The sequence below is a fragment of the Varanus komodoensis genome, unplaced genomic scaffold, assembly GCF_004798865.1.
Source record: "Varanus komodoensis strain SLA01 unplaced genomic scaffold, ASM479886v1 scaffold9, whole genome shotgun sequence".
NCBI classification, from domain to species: Eukaryota; Metazoa; Chordata; class Lepidosauria; order Squamata; family Varanidae; genus Varanus; species Varanus komodoensis.
In genome coordinates this window covers 18,404,276-18,421,541 of record NW_025336598.1, presented here as the reverse complement: position 1 = coordinate 18,421,541, position 17,266 = coordinate 18,404,276, and the positions used below count along the sequence as shown (strand labels likewise).

At 41.4% G+C, this 17,266-nt stretch overlaps 1 protein-coding gene across 1 annotated transcript in view; it reads left to right on the top strand.

Moving 5' to 3' along the window:
- Positions 1 to 17,266, top strand: part of ARAP2 (ArfGAP with RhoGAP domain, ankyrin repeat and PH domain 2) — a 113,413-nt gene that overhangs the window by 68,341 nt on the left and 27,806 nt on the right. The window contains exons 16-22 of the mRNA XM_044418265.1: positions 707 to 851; positions 2,988 to 3,090; positions 4,200 to 4,398; positions 6,665 to 6,728; positions 12,386 to 12,549; positions 15,022 to 15,234; positions 15,411 to 15,502. Coding sequence (XP_044274200.1) covers positions 707 to 851; positions 2,988 to 3,090; positions 4,200 to 4,398; positions 6,665 to 6,728; positions 12,386 to 12,549; positions 15,022 to 15,234; positions 15,411 to 15,502 — 980 coding nt within the window. The remainder of the gene's footprint in view (positions 1 to 706; positions 852 to 2,987; positions 3,091 to 4,199; positions 4,399 to 6,664; positions 6,729 to 12,385; positions 12,550 to 15,021; positions 15,235 to 15,410; positions 15,503 to 17,266) is intronic.

Here is a 17,266-nt window from a genome sequence, read left to right as displayed (position 1 = left end):
ATGAAATAGTAACAATCCGATGAAGTTGCTTATGGTGTGAAAAGAAGACTGTATGAGGGAATATGGTTTCCTCTGCTTTTGATCAAATAAGGAAGCTGTATACAGCATCACTTTATGCATCTGAAGTTTTGGTGAAAAGAGCCATCAGTTGGACTCAGGTAGTCAAATAAGATAGATGAGATAAAGGTTAATTAATTGCAAATCTGGAGAATTCTAATGTGACAACAGTCTCATTTGGAGTAGCTCAGAAGAATGGCAGAGAATGTGGGCTCTCTATTATAAGCACTATCCTTTTAATAGTCTACCCTTATAACAGAATGGGGTGGAATGTTCCTAAGATGGCAGAATAGACTGTACCACTTCCATCTGTTAAAAGCAGGGTGACATTTTTTGAATGGTGTGCACATTAAAAACAAACTTCCTCGCGAGTGAAACAGCTACTAGAAAATCATTACAGAGGCTTCATCCCAGTGTGATTACTGTTGTGCAAGTTTCAGGGAGCTTTTTATGGAAGAAGGTATTTTACCAGCTATAGGCTCTTGTAGTAAAGAAGATAGAAGATTTAAGCTTCACAATGCTATTCTTTGTTCTGCTGATCTTCCATGTTCCATTTATTTTTGCTAGTCACATTATTGTGGTGCTTGTTTTGGTCTATAAACTCATGTGTCTTTCTCTCCCCACACCATTCCCATGAACTTTCACGCAGAATGTAATAAGAGGTGGTGTGCTTTGGAAAGCAGCTTTTTGAGCTACTATGAAAATGAGAAAACAGCTTCTCCTAAAGGGATGCTTGACATCAATGAAGTCACCTGCCTAGCCGTTCAGAAGGCTGACTCCTTCTTATACACAGGGTAAGTTCTGCTTCATTCAGATTTAAGTCATCTAACTCTTCCTTTGAGAAATGCATCTGCCCACTGTATGGGCACTCTTAGGACTTTGAATTTAAAATTATCCAACCTTTCTTTGTGGGAACTTCCCAGAGATTTTTTGGCAGTTGAGCAATATGGAAATGTAATGAAAAAAGAAAAGAAAATTTCCTCACAGAAAACCAGTGAATAGAAAAACTTGATATTATCAGTAATATTTAAATGTGTTTTTTATGAAAATAAATTCACTAGTTCACTGCTTCTTCAGATGGGGAAACAGAAGGGAAAGCCATGATAGCCCACATCTCTATTATCAGGGTCCAAAACTATGCAACCTCTGCAAATGCTTATTCTGAAATATGCTTGCTAATGCAGATCCCTGCAGTGACATGGCTGAAGTTGCCTAACTTTTCCTGCACGGATTGATGATTGGTTGCACGTATGCCCCCATAGTATTTCCCCCACTGCAAGCATTAATGCCATTTCTTGAGCCCTATTATGGCAAAAATGGCATGGATTTAATTTACAGGCCAGAATGGGCAGGCAGTGTAATAATGCAGTCCATCTCCCATCACCAGATATCCTCCTTGAATGCCCCCTACTCTGCATTTGCCTGCCTTATGAAGCAAACACAGGGTTGTCAACTACTGTATCTACTCCTGTTAGAAACTTCTGTAATGTAAACACTAAACTACACGTTACTTCGAAGGTGTAGCCACATTGTTTTTTGGTCTTGTCTGTCTTCTGACTTTTCCTTCTTTACAATAAAAAAAGAAACAGAGATGTGGATTGGACCCTAAAATGGGGGTAGGGAGGCTCTAATCCAGGGTCCTCACTACAAGTGTTCCCAACTTGTAGAACCACCCCCCCCCCGCACCATGCCCGTATCATTCTTTGTCTGAACATGCTCCATGTTTTAATAGATTCATTTTTAGCAAAGGAAACATCAGGTGAGAGGCTTCTGCTCTGAACTGGACCAATGGGGGGTGGGGGCAAAGTGTTGAAGACTCCCTGTGCCCAAGTCTCAGTCTGGATTAAAGCCCCTGCACTTATTTTAGTGGCTATCTACTTCTTCAAAGCAATGCATAGATACTTTGGGTCCAAGGCTAGAGGAGAAAGTGAGATAGCACCTGGATGTTTTCTATCTGGAAAAGTATCCCTTTCTTCTGGGTAGAATCATAGAATAGAATCATAGAATAGCAGAGTTGGAAGGGGCCAAGAAGGCCATCAGGTCCAACCTCCTGCTGTTGCAGGACACCAATTTACACCACTCCACTCAGATAGCTGCCTAGTTTCACCTTGAATGTCTCAAGCATACGCAGCCTGTGCAGTAGAGAGCACTGACAGGGGAAAGGGCCTTTGCAGTCACTTGGCTGATTGTTCAGGATGACAGACAAGGTCAACAGGATCCACAAGGTGTTTTGTGTGGGGGCTTGACATGGCAGTAAAAAACGAGGTTCCTCTGCTCACTCAGCAGGACCGAGAGAGGATTTTGGTATGATTTAAGGAAGTGGCTGATTCTGTGTCTCACCTAAAATGTTTCCTCTTCAGTTGATAAGAAGTGGTTACAGTCTCCAAGCTCATGCTGCATTCATTCTTTGAATATATATCCTACAGTGCACATGCTTCAGTAAATGTCAGCACTGTGGATGTACACTTTTGGTGCATGGGCTGAAGACACCTTTTTTTGTATTCATGATAAGGCCATAGTTGAATTTTTCTTGGTCTCTTAAGCTACAGGAGACACAGCTCTTCCTTCAAATGGATATGAGTGGCAATTTGATCAAACAACACTTTGCCTTTCCTTTCCACTCACACCTTTTTCTAGCCATGTTTATTTAAACTGCCTGTTCCCATATGGTTGATTTTTCCTACCTTCAGTTCCTCCTGACTAGACCTTCAAATGCCTATTTACTTCCATAATGTTTGAAGAGAAATAAATGATGAAACATTTTAGTTGGAGTAACTCTTAATAACTGGCTTTCCCCCCTCCTCCCATTAAGACTAGTCAAAATAGGAATGAAATGCAGGGATTCTGGGGGAGAATACACTGTTCATCATTTTACTTTTATAAAGCTTATACTAAATAAAGTTGATTCCTCTTGTCCTTGGTGATTTTAGAGCTATATTTACCTTTGAAATCTACTTACTGTCAGAACGTGTGTTTCTGTTTGGTGCTGAAACTGCATATACTCAAAGAAAATGGACTCAGGCAATTGCCAAGGTAATGTTGATAATTACTTGTTCAAGTTAAACCAAGAGCCTTTGCATTAAATGTAAAGTGTCACTCTTCTCTTAGGATCTTGGGAGAAAGTAAGGCTGTAATGCAGAGGAATTTGGATCTTAAGAAAGTGGAAATGTCTCTCTGCTTCTTAATGGAAAACACCTGTTGTTGCAATTTCTGCTAAAGCAACCATACAGTGAAATATAAATCAAAATTCAGGCTTTAAAAAAAGATTTTATTTTGGGAATCTCATTTTGTATTTAAAAGCACTAAGTACAATGCATTAGAAGCAATAGCCCCAGTAGATGTTTCTCTGCTGCTTGAATCAAAATTGTAGTCTTCCATTCGAAGCAGGACTGTTATTTCTTGTGTGAGGCATAAAGCTGCATGTAAAACTCCTGACATTTTGAATACTAGAAAAGCCCATGTCATGGGCCCCCAATCCTTTGTCCAGTGTTTCCATCTGTCTCAGCTTTGGGATCTGAAGTGAAATCTCCAGATATTTCACCAGATTATCTGGATATGTCCCTTTTCTTGCTTTGGGACTGAGATGGACCTGGTGAGCTTGGGGACCCCTGTTGGTTCTGCTGGACTTCTTGGTTAGTACTATTGACTAAGGTATTCTTCTGTGAAGGCAATGGGGGCACCATTTGTGCTGGTTGCAATCCCTTCTACAAATCATGTTCTAGAAGTTGGTGCCAGAGAACTACTGTTCCCCTCTGGATGTTGTTTAAAGCACTCTGTCCCACAAGATTTATGTCCTGTACTATTTAATTTCAACATTATCTGCTCATTGAGGTTATCCAGATTTGGCTGTGGTATCATCAGTAAGGTTCCACAACCTGCTTTTTTCTTGTTGCTTCTAGTTTTTGATTCCACAGTGTGTTAATGTTGATTCTAAGGAACTTGGACATGTTCTGTGTCTGATGGACAGGCAATGTTCAAATGTTTTAAATAAATAGATCAATACTTGAGCAGCAGAACCAATCTGAATTTTGCACAGTGAAACTCAGTAAGCCTTCTACTGTTTAGTGTTTAAGATTTTCCTTTAAGTATTGATTTTAAGTATACTTATGTTTTTTGTTTGTTTGTTTGTTTGTTTGGAATAGCTCTTTGTCCCCATAATGGCCAAATGTCTTCTGGAGAGGGACTATGATGTGATTGGCCAGCTGTACTATAAAGACTGTCACAATCTGGATAACTGGAAAAAAGGCTGGTTTGCTATAGAGAAGTCAAGCCTGTATTTTTGCTTAGAACTGGAAAACTACCAAGAGGATTCGATGCATTTAAGGAGGCTCCAGGAATTAAGTAAGACTTTGAAATGAGCATGTGCTAGTGCTGTTTTATAAAACCCCAAAAATCTTTATGTTCTTAGAAGGGTGAGGTAGAAATAAGTGGTGGGAGTTTGGGGTATGTGTGTGTTTCACTGAATAAAAGACTTCCTTGAAATCTGTAATTCATAAATAAAGGATCCCTGCTAAGGAGGGCAGAATGAGACAATGACTTTAGGAAGCTGCTTTTTGGGGTTACAGTGGTTATTAGCCTTGCATTTTTACCTCCAGGGAGAGGCTCTTGTAGAATTCTCTGCCTCGGGTGGCAAAATAGCCTGATGGCCTTGGGTGCTGTGCACTTTGACTTGGGTGCTGAGCACTATAAGCTGAATAGCTTGCGTGCATGCCATGAGCAAGCCCAATGGAATTGTTTCCTCTCACTTGACATTAGTTTGTATGGATGTACAGAGACATCCATATGGAACAGGAGCACATTGCTTGCCCATTCTAATCCATACATCTCAGTATCTTGGGACTGAACTATGGCAGAGTATTTCCAGCACTGATGCAGGAAAAGCTGAAATAGGCCAAACACACACCCACACATGTGTGCGCATGTGTATGATCTGAGACATTGTTTGTTGTTGAATCATAAGCAAAGAGAAATCATTTCCACAAGAGTAATATATTTTATCCATAGGAAATCAGATTTTAATGTTAATTTTTCAGTGTGGGCAAATGAAAAGGATTGCAATCAAAATACCAGTCCCCTTGACTTATGAGGCATCTTAATATAGTTTGCGTATGAACAGAAAATTACTTGTTTGGTTTGCTCCTGGTGCAAACATGACATTTAGAAGGTTATCTGTTTATATAAGAACCTTGTGGAAGTGTTGGGTATATGCCCTGCATTTTTTCTTGTAACCACCTGGGAAGTACTGAGGCAAAAAGATGGGTGAGATAGATGCACAAGGGTTGGGATGCTAGGAGCATGGTCCACAGACAAGAATGTGCCTGGATGTTTGTGTGGGACCATTGTTCAGCTAGATCTCTTGTTTAAGTGACCAGATGGGTAGTTACAATAAGATCAAGATCCATACAGAAAGTCTGTTAGCAAATGGTAGACTGACAAATGTATATAAAAGTGGATACCCAGCACAGGACCAGCAAAGGATCCCAACTGATAAACAACCAGCATAGCTGCATAGCTGGTACTGAAATTTGGTGGAGTCTGCTGTTTGCCAAGCTCCTGACCCCCATCCTTAAAAACCCACCTCTTAGAAGGAATAGATCTTTGACATAAGCAGTGAGAACAGAATATAGCACCCAGGTGACTGACTGACTGATTGATTATCCTCCCCCTATTCTTTACTGTCCCTCTCCCACTCTCTGGAGTGCTAAATCTAGCCCTGGAAATCAGGATGAAGCCTGAATGGAAATAACAGCCACCCCAGCTAGTTAAAAGCCACCACTGCGGACCAATATAAAGGAGGAAGTACGAAGTACTATCTGGATAGGTGGCTTTCCAGTGGTGCTTGGGAGGCTGAACCTGAGCAATGCAGGCATTAACTTCACTACTGAAGGTAGCTCATGGGCATAGTTGCAATGTGTGGATTGCCACTCTCATAGTTCCCAGCCAGTATGACCAGCAGATCTGGAGGGGCCTACATTGGGGGAAATTGCTATAGGGCATTCAGGTACCAGGTCAGAGATATGTTCGGGAACTTTTAAACTATTTCTGTCTTTCAAGTAGACTGCTTAAAAACAACTTCCTACCTGGATCAGTTTTTTGTTTTTCTCCAGTGAAGAGAAGAATTGGAGTAGAAATATAATTATATAATGGTCAGTTATGCTGGGGGAAAATACAGAACTCTGTCACTTCTCCCAGTACCCATTTCCATTGGTGATTTCACGAAACTACATGTCTACCCTGCATTCTTGAGCAAACTTACTAGTTTATAACAAGCAGGGGAGTCTGGGTTATTTATGGTGAATTTATTTATAACCCAAGAGCCAAATTATTTCTGGTCACTTTGCCTGAACTTCCTTAATCGGAAACCTATCCATTGCCTTAACTTTCTTTATTATTGCTCTTAGAGGGGGCTACCTCTTTAATCTTGCTAGTTACTGACTTCATTTTAATCCATAGCCAAGGAATAATGATTATTAAAGCAGGTTACTAGATTCAGAAGCTGATACAAAGTTGCAGTATAACTTTTAATAGATAATTGCAGTTCTTAAAAGTTGTGTGACTTCACTTAGGCAATTATAAATGTGTTTTTTTTTCTTTTAACATTTTTCAGCAGTAAGCAGCATAATCCAAAATGGAGAAAAAATAGATGTCCTGCTTCTGGTTGAAAAAGGAAGGTAAGAAATTATTACGGGTGGCCCTAGCAGGGGTGACTATTCTATTTTTCATTGCTTAGAAAATCAATACTCATGGTTCTGCCCATGAGAAAGATGGGTATGCCTGCATTTTCAAAGAATTTTCAGATTAGGATATTGATTTGAAGGATAGATATAAACATGCACACGTCCAACATCATCTTCCAGATTGCTATTCCCTGCAGTTGAAACATTTCTTCAGACTCTTGTGTTTGCAAAAACTTGGGTGAGAAGGACATGTTACTGTCAAGGTTGTGTAGAAGTAGAAACTGGCTCTGTGATACTGTCATAGGTGAGGCTGACCTCGTGTTCTGTGCATCACACGGGTAATACTGCATGGAGCTGGGTGAGTCTGTACCTGTCCAGCTCTGCTTCCTAACTGGACATGCATTGAATGAAAGGGCACACATACATGCCTGCAGTTGTCCATTCTTCGTCCAACTGGTACCCATGATCTTGATCTTCCCAAATGCTTTTGCTGCTGGAGTGTTGGTGTGTTTTTTCACATGCTTTGTACACATGTCAGAGGGCAGGGCCATTGTCATTTACATGATGCAAAGGTGAATGGGACTTCAGAGTACCTTGGCTTGAATCTCCTTTGTGCTATTCAAAATTGTACTGACAGTTACTCTGATGCTTATGTAGAATTCTTTCATGGAGAAGGAGCTGCTGCATGTGCCTTCAAAGGAATGGGCATGTACAGCTCCCCCCCACCCATGAAATAAATGGCAGAGTTTGCACATGCAGTTTGCATGGATACATATTTGGGTTTTGCGGTTCAGGAAGGCCCAGCCCCCAAGCACTTAGCAAGCTAAAGTTTCACAATGAATGGGTGGCAGGGAATCAGCAGACAGTGTGGGAGGGAGTTTCTGCTTACCTTGGTGGTTGTTCAGGCTGTTTGCTAGAGGCAGCTGTATAAATGTGATAGAGCACAAAGAAGGGGGATGCATAGCACATACTGTGTAAATATTGACTGAAAGATACAATTGAACAAAATAAATGTTCCAAAACATGAACGTGTCTTTCTTTTGTTTAGTATGTCAGGCTGATGTGTATTCGGTCAGGTTGCTGATCTAACGAGCATGACCTACTGCCCCTGAATCAATGGTGGTGCCGTTTTTCAGACCTTGAATCCCATAGCACCATGTGACACTGGGCAAAATATGTACATTCTCCCAAGTCTCCAGCAAGGGTCATTCCCAGCTCTTCCCAAGCAGCTTTCAGCTGAAGAAACCAGAGCCTGAAGTTGGGATCTCTTGCCTCTCAGGCAGAAGATTTGTCTTCCCCTTTTAAAGCAGGGATGGGGGACCCATTTAATAACAGGGGCCACATTCCTCTGGCAAAAAAATTCAGGGGCTCATATAAGGAGTGGATAGGGCCAGATCTGCTGGTAGATCAACTTTCTTTCTCTGCTACGTCCCTTCCTTTCTCTGCTACTCTATTCCCCCGTCTTCACTTCCCTCCACACCATAAATCTTTCTTCCAACTAGTCAATTTAGGTAAAAGACCCCATTGCTTGTGCAGAGTGGCTTTCACAGGACAGAACAACGCATGGATAAGCCCGGGCTAACTCCTTATATACTGATTTATTTATTCATTAGACTTATAGTCCACCTTTTTCCTTAGAAGAACTCAAGGCAGCTACTTGTTTGCTACCACGTAATTTCTTTGTCCTTCTCTTGCACAGCCAAAAGGCTTAGAAATAGAGGTCCTATTCGGATCAGTTCAGGCCTTATTTGCTAAGCCTAATTCATTGGTATAGATCAGCATTTGAGACCCTCCTAGTGGGCGTGTCTGTTGATACATAGTGAGTACCTGAACTTCCAAATTTGCCCCGTCTCTCTCTTTGTCTAGCAAAATGGAAGCCACCATATCACTGCTGCTGTTATGCATATACAAAGGCTTTCTATTTACTTTAGAAAGACTAAAGAATCATTCACTAGTCTAGGTCGTTCATGAAATGTATATTGGCTTTTTAATGTTTTAGTTGACTCTGAAATAAAGTTTCTTCATAATCATAAAATAACATCATGAGAGTTAGCATGTTGTAGTTGATTTAGAATGCTGGGCTAAGACTGGAAAAGGCAGGGGTTTGAATTCACATGTAGCCAAGAAAGCTCACTTGGTGGTTTTATTTCAGCCTAACCTACACCACAGTTTTTGTGTGAGGATAAAATTGTCAGTATGGTGGGCATGGGAGTGGCCATGAGGTTCTCTTCCTTGTTGGAAGGGTGAGATAGAAATGTAAATAAAATGATTAAAACCTTTCCATGGGTCTTCTAATTCTCTTGTAATACTACAGATAATCTGACCTGAAAAAGGACACTGCTGCTACGTTTCCTGTATATAGGCTTCAGTTTTCCATCCAGGCATCACCATTCTTCTGGTCTACTCTTTCCTTTGTATGTTTGCTTTCTGAGAATCTGAGAAGGCTTCTGTTCAGCTCTTTGTTAAGCCATATTATAAATTGCCCCCTTTTTCAGCCTCTCGGACAAACAAAATTCACACTGCAAACAGTTGGCAAGCAATATATTAGGAAGCCACCAAAAGACTTATCTCAACACTTGGTAACATTTTGAACTGATTAACAGGAAATGTTTGCCCAAAAGAAAGCGGGGAGGGGATCTGCCTTCATTCATTGCCTCAGGAGTCTGAATATACTCCCTCTACAAACCTTTCCCTTGACTTGTATTTGAAGTGTAGCAAGACAGATTAGCAATTTTTCTTACCAATGCTCTCAGAGCTACGGTGTCTGATGCTCCTGAAGGAATGGCATTGGAGTCTGTAGGTCAAATATTTGGTGCTTTTTCATCCAAATCATGCACATCCAGGAAAACATACATCTAGATATCTGAGAACATGTTTCCTCTCTTAACAGCTTCCCTGGTCACTGAGGTCACTCAACTGGGGCAGTCTTGGGGATTCTGTTTGCCAATTGGGGTATCATTTATGACGAAGTGGTTCACAAACAGGAAACAAACTCACCTTTTATTTTGAAGAAAAAGTGTACCTTAGCTGGTTAGCATACAGAAATAAATTAAGATTTTATTTAATTGAAAAAAGTGTCTGAAAGCAGACTTCATAAAAATGGTTTGTTGGGGCAGAAGTTAGAGAGAGTATGTAGCAGTCCAGCCTTTGAGACCTGCCACTGTTTTTGGTTCCAGGACGCATAGCAGCTTGAGGAATCATTTGGGTGGTTATTGCTATGCTGGAATCAGAGTGAAAATAAACTAAACACAAAGTCTTTCTCAGTAACTAACATTGTTCATATTAAAGAGCTCCACACACCCAGGTACAAATCTCTTCTCAGTGCCATTTCCTGCCCACAACTGGTGGTCTTCCACAGAAAACCCACTAGTTATTTTTAATTTTTAAAAGTTCAGTTCCACGTGTTTTCATGCTTCGCTGCTTCCTTAATTGCTTTTGTTGCAATCTTGGCTATTGTGATCTCATGAAATCATCTGACTTCAAATGGATTGTGGTTATTGTGCTTACAATTTGTGCCCAGTGCCACATCATGGGGAAAAAAGGTGCTATTAAGGGATGAAGTAAAATTTCAGGAGGTATCCTGGCTCTGAAGGATTATGCAAATTATATGAGAATCAATTTATAATGAAGGACAAATGTGGCTTCCACCTCCAAGTGGAATGTTTACCAAAAGATGCCACAAGTTTCTTTGTGATTTTAGCAGAGGCATGAGTTTTCAGAGCTTAAATTTAAATTTACTTTTTATACTTCTTTCTGGATTTTTTGTATGGTTACTTCCAAGGGAAGGCATCTGGTAGAGGTGATTAGGCTTGAAACAAACAAAATACCGTTAACGGTTTAGCACATTTAAGATAATATCTCCTTTTAGCCTAGGCTTTTCTGGGAAATAAATTTGGCCTGCTCACCCAAGTTGAATCTTGGGTGCATTACTATGACCATATGCCTTCTGGTCCAGCTAAAGGGTACCTCAGCTGAGCTTAGACAGCTGAGCGAAAGACCTGAGACCTTCCAATTGACTGCATTTGACTGATGGAGAAGAGATGCTTTGTTGCAGCATAGCTTGACATGAAACAGAGGGCTTTATACCATTTCAGGCATCTTTTTTGCAGCAACGAAGACAAGGCAAAGTAAAGGAAGGCAAAAGTGAAACCATCACAGAATAATGTGTTCACAGGAAGCAAGTGAAAAACAAAACAAAACAAAACAAAAAACATCCCCAGGAAGCAAGTGAAGACAAAAACAAAACATCACATCCCACCTTCCTGTTCCCATGAACTTCTAGTCCAGTTCCAAGCAGAGGTGATCACTTTCTCCCTGCATCTTCCACTCTGCTTTTCAGCTAGATGGCTACTTTTGGTATCTGGCTGAGGTAAATCAGAGGGGGAAGGAAGGTGGCTCCATCATCATGATACAGCATTCTCCTCTCTTTCTGGCTCCTGGAATACCCCTTTTCTGAGCTGTTTCTGACCTGTGGCCCCAACAGGCAATGTCTAGCGGCTTTTCAATCAGTTGTTCTTTCAATGTAGTGGATTTTAACTAATGGATATAGCTTATTCCATTGAGAAATAGTGAGGAAAATAAGATTACCTTCCCTTGTAAAATATTTTACAAATACGGATAGGCTGGTTGCAGTATGGACCATCTTTCTCTTTGTTTTTGTATTTATTTATAACCTACCATTACCCCAAATAACTCACAGTACTGTACACGGCTTTTCTTCCCCTTTTAACTTCACAGTACCCTAGGAGGGATGGTAGGCTGAGAGAGACTGGCTCCTGCGGTAAGCTTTGCGGCTGAGCAGTGATTTGAACCCAGGTCTCAGTCTCTAGCTCTGCAATCATTATACCATGCTGATTTGCTGAGACCAATCCTAATGTTAAATGTGAGAGAAATGTGCATTCTGCAGAAGTCTGCGTATGTTTGTCTTGCACTCTTGCAGAGAGTGCAAAGCTACTCCAGAACAGGGATGAGGTTATATAAATTTTGCAAGGTTTATTTTGTTTTCACTAGAATCACAAGATTCAGTAACCAGAGCCTAGCATAAATGACAAATGCTTACATTAATTGAAGAGTTTTGAGCCCTGGAATTTATTTGAATACCAGAGCTAAAATCCTCCATATCCATTCCTTGTTCCCCTTTACCCCTCATCTGTCCTGATATCAGTAGTTACATTTGTGGAAAGGGGAGTATCATTTTGTCTCCTTCTTTATTTAAGAAATATTTTGCTCACTTTTCATTATAAAGCATTTGGAGTTAGAAATCTTTGCTGAACTACTTCAGATCACCCAGTAATCTACTTGCTGCTCCAGTATTGTATGTCTGTGGTTAGGAGAGATTTCTTCATTAGAAGGAACTGGCCAATTATATCCTTGTATGGCTTCTGTTTCAGGCATATAGATTTCTACCTCCTCTAGTTTGAATTCTGAAGATAAATATTTAGGCTCATCTTAAAAGCACCAAGGGTGCTTCGGCACTGCTCTAAAAGTGCAGAGTCTGTTTTCACCCTGAGCTTATGAGTTGGTTTTGCATGCATTCATTTGTATGAAATGGTCTACCATTTTCATTAAAGCAAGTAACTGCTTTCCTCACTTGCTCTCTTTTAGTTCTTTTTCCAATATATTTTCCTCAAACTTTTCCCCCCCACCCCCAGAACCTTGTATATCCACGGCCACACCAAGTTGGATTTCACAGTCTGGCACAGTGCAATTGAAAAAGCAGCAGGTACAGATGGCAACGTGCTAGAAGATCAGCAGCTCAGCAAAAACGACGTCCCGATTATAGTGAACAGCTGTATTGCATTTGTTACGCAGTATGGTAAGTAGAGCAGAGCATTTGTTCAAATTCCTGAAAATTGAAGATGCATCCGGATAGAGTACTGAAGAAGCATCTATTTCAGATTACATTATTTGGGCTTGAGCTGCGATCTGTAAAGACCGCATTTTGTCAGAGGTTTTCACTGTTATATTAGGTTGCTTGCATGGCAGCGTGTGTGTGTCTGTATTGGAAGAGAAAGATGGTGGGTGGGGAGAAGCCTAACAGTATAAGGAAATGAAAACAGGGTTGAAAATGAAAATGGGCTTTTTGGAATTATAAGAGAGGCATGAGGATAGGAGTCATTGCCGGATGAATCTCTGTAGCAAAAATTCAGTGTCTCTTGTCTTCTGTCTGATTTTTAAAATTTCACCCATGGTATGAAGACAATGGCCCGTAAGAGCATGGTTTTCCAATGGTGTTTCAAGGAAGGCTGAGGTTCCTTGAATTAAACATGAGTTCCTTTAAGTCTTTCATACATTCTTTAACTGGATGATCAGTATTATTTTATTTATTTATTAAAAGCTTTTGTATGCCGTCCTATTATACAAGATCTCAGGACGGCTTACAATATTTAAAAAGACATTAAAACAACAATTTTGATAAATAATAAAACAGAACAAAACAATAAATCACAAAACAGAGTGACTAAACTTAAATACTATTAAAGTTTAAAATACTGTTTAAATAAAAAGGTTTTGGCCTTACGCCAGTGAGTATAAACTTGGCACCAGGCGTACTTCTCTGGGGAGTACATTCCAGAGTCTGGGTGCCACAGCAGAGTACATTCCAGAGTCTGGGTGCCCTACTTCGAGTTGATGACCTTTTAACCTCTCTTAGAGAGGGTTCCGGAGTAGGGCTTCTCCCATAGATCTTAAGGGGTGTAAGGGCATATAAGGAAGGAGATATTCCTTCAGGTATCCTGAAACCAAGCAGTTTAGGGCTTTATAGGTCAAAACCAGCACCTTGAATTGGGCCCAGACTTCAACTGGAAGCCATTGGAACTGGTAGAGGACCGGCGTTATGTGAGAGTAACGGCCGGTCCCCATCAGCAGCCTGGCAGCTCTATTCTGTACCAGTTGTAGTATCTGGACCATTTTCAAGGGCAGCCCCACATAGAGCATGTTGCAGTAATTCAAGCAGGAAGTTACCAGAGCATGTATCACTGTTGCTAGGCAGTGCTCATCCAGGTAAGGACGCAGCTGATGAATCAGTCAAACTTGTAGGAAAGCACGCCTTGCCACCTCCGCCACCTGGAACTCCAGTGACAGCTCTGGGTCAAGGAGTACTCCTAAGCTGCGGACCCAGTAGGGGCTATCAAGCACTCCTGCATGACTAAGCATCTCCTTGGAGAACACAGGTTAGCCTTTGTGTAACCCAGAGTCCCCTGGAACGCCTGTTGCATGCATGCAACTCAAACCAGGTAGACTCTTGGGGGAAAGTCTTGGATGTGTGGTAGTGTCAGTCTTGGAGGCAACAGGGGGGCCTGCCTGTTCTGGTTTGGCGGAACTTGCAGCTTGTGTGCTTGTTGATGGTTCCATGCCAGGGCAAATCTGTTAAAGAGGTTCATGACCAGTAAATTACAGGCAGGCCAAGAACACTTTTTTCAGCAACTGATTGCAGGCAGTTAATGCCTTAAGGCTGGCAGGCCCAAAATGTTCAGAAGCTCTTTCTTTAGTCCCTTAAAGGACCCATTATGCTTCTGTATGCCTGGTGGATAGGAGAAATTCTGGGAGACCGATCCACAGATAAAGTGATTGAAGGGAGGGCTATGTCTGGAAGATGTCTAAGGGGGTGTCAAGAGCTCCTGAAGAGGGACAACTAGTGGTTTATCAGACTCTGGGTTCTCATTGGGGTACTATTGAGTCCTGGAGCCTGAGAAAATGACATTAACAGGTACTGCACATGCCCTGCAGGAATTGCATTTGCACCCTCTTCCATGTTGGTCTCTGTGACACTTTCTGCTAGCCGTTATCTCATGAGCAGTGGAGTAGTCTTGTATGACTGTGAGAGCACTGAAATGTTCCAACTTCATGGAAGAAAAGATGTGTGTGAAAAAGACTCATTTGACTGGCTCTCAGCCACATGGCTGGCTCATTTCCATGTGCTCCCAGTTGCATAGGAGCTACTCATGGGGAAGCAGCTCCCCTACTGGGTTTTGTGGGACACAATTTGATATGCACAGAGTAATCTGGAAGTTAAAAATGTTGAAAGTTTCCTCTAATCCCCAGGGAAAGCTGGGACAGCTTCTGTAGTTATATATGCATTAAAGGCTCCTTTTAGATTGCCATCTGTAGCTATGTCTCTGAAACATTGTTAAATCATTAAATGCCACAAAATAAGGCTTTGTATTGCTTCAAAACTGGATTTGGTGCGTCCCATTCCTCCCCCCCCCCTTTGCTGTTTTTAGGTTTCAGTATTTGGACATTTCAACTATAAATATTGTTAGAGTGGTTACATGTTCCTTTGTTTCAGGCTTAGGTAGCAAAAACATCTACCTCAATGGTGGGAATCCTTCTCATGTGAGCAAACTTCTAGAGAGCTTCAAAAAGGATGCAAGAAGTGTTAAGCTGAGGGCTGGAACACATCAGCTGGAAGATGTTACCGACACACTGAAAAGCTTTCTGTCCGAAATAAATGATGCACTTCTTACCAAAGAGCTTTATCCATTTTGGATCTCTGCCTTAGGTAATACATCATTGCTCTGGAGCATTGGAAGTATTGCTTGTGTGGCTATATACATATCTATAAAATAAGCGAGTTCCTAACATTTTGAGAGATTCAGATTATTATAAGGCATGGGATGATGTAGTTAGTCCCTCCTTTATTCTGGCCCACAAATGTACTCTTCTATTTCCATCTAGTTAAGCCATGGCTACAGTTCACTTCTGCAGGAGAAGCAAAACAGCACTGGGGACATTCATCTGTGAATGTGGGCTCCATTCTCATAGACAAGGTGGGCCAAATTCAAGGATGAATTGCCCCAGTCCTGTGTTAGGGTATGTGAAGAAAGAGCAGAGTTCTGTGCATCTGAGCTCCATTCTCATTGAGAGGGCAGAGGACATGTGCAGAATGGGGTCCTTGCAACCTGCAGGGTCACATACTACCCACAGTCAATAGCCCTGCATTTTGCTAGTTGTTATAAGGGTTGCACTTGAGGGGAGCTGCCACTGATGACCTGGATGCCACCTTATTTCTGGGTTCAGTTTATTCTAGCTTTTCATTCCAACTGATGAGTCATGAGGAATCTAGTAAGAGGTGTTGGGTCTTCTCATGCTCTCACAAGATATTGGTCCTTCTGCTTCTGAAATCGCAGAACGGCTTTCCTAGGAAGCCTACCTGGATATTGCTTTAGTTAAAAGAGCCTTCTAGTTTGCTCAGATTGCTTAAATAAAATGTTTTAATGGTTATATCCTAGCAAGGGAGATACCAACATGCATACAAGCAGATATGTATTTCTTTTACTGGTCAACGTAATAGAAAGTTGCTTAATATGATCTAAAGAATCTCCCTCCTTGGCCTGTTGATCCTTGTGGGTGCCCAGTACTGACAGTTGATTGCCCTTAGCAAGTGATTCTCTTTCATTGGCTGGCCTGTGTCTTCCATGGAGAGCTGTGCTCACAAAGTGACTCCCAAAATTCTCCACTCTGTTGGTAAAGAGACTAGGGGAGCCATTTCAGTGAATTTTCTTAGTAGAAGGAACAATTATCTCACAATTCTTGGTTATGAGACCAGCCATGAGCAGCAGCACCAATAATAAGTAACTTCTTTTCCCATAAGTTTTTTTCATACTGGCAATAGAAGTGGGAGTGACTACATTGGCTGCTTGGCAACTATTGGCATCCTCTCGAGTGAGGGCCCTAGACCTTTCTTCATGCCAAAATGGTGGATGATTTGTGGAACATTTTGCAAAGTGACCTTTTTGCAAAGAGAAAGAAAAATCTCAAAGGTGTTCAGCAATGGATCTGCTATTACTGATTTTCTCATTGCAGACTCCTTGAAACATTTAACTAGAAGATAAGGAGTTGGCAAAAGAGGGGTTTGGCAAGTGTTGCTAGGCCTGGGTAGCCAAAATGGATGTTAGCTCTGTCAGCTGCTTTCCCGGGGAAGGGGAGACCTTGCCTGTGCATCCCAGTGAGCTTTGGATGTATTCAAGATGTGTCCAAGGCTTCTTTGGACAAACCTTTTTGCCTGCTCCTGGTTGGGCAAATGTTATCCTTGTTGTAATGGCATGGAAAGCAATTTTTGACTCTCTCCAAAGTTCAGTGTGAAGTTAAGGAACTCCTTTGCCCTTCTTCCAAGGCAGAAGGAAGCTACAACTCGCCCTGAAATGCTCTTGTAGTCCCGAAAGCAGCAAGATGACTTGCTCCTTTCCAAACCATGTCTGAGGTCTGTGTGAGGTCAGAGTAAGCCTCAGCCTCTCTCCAGTTCTGAAGAGAATAGCTCTTGCCAGATTAAATGTGATTGAGATCTCATTTGTGAACCCCCAAGCAATGGGCATCTAGAAACAATGTGTTGCTTGAGGTGGGAGAACAAAATAAAATATTATGCAGCCAAGGTGGCAAAAAATAAACAAATGGCCCTCCTAAAATGGCAAGGCCACCTTTCTTAGTTGTTATTGCAGCAGCTTAGGAAAGAGAGATTCTAAAAATCATTATTGTCACTTTCTGGTGACCTGCAATGAGAGCCCCAGTTTTCCATTCTACCTGTGCCTGTCTTG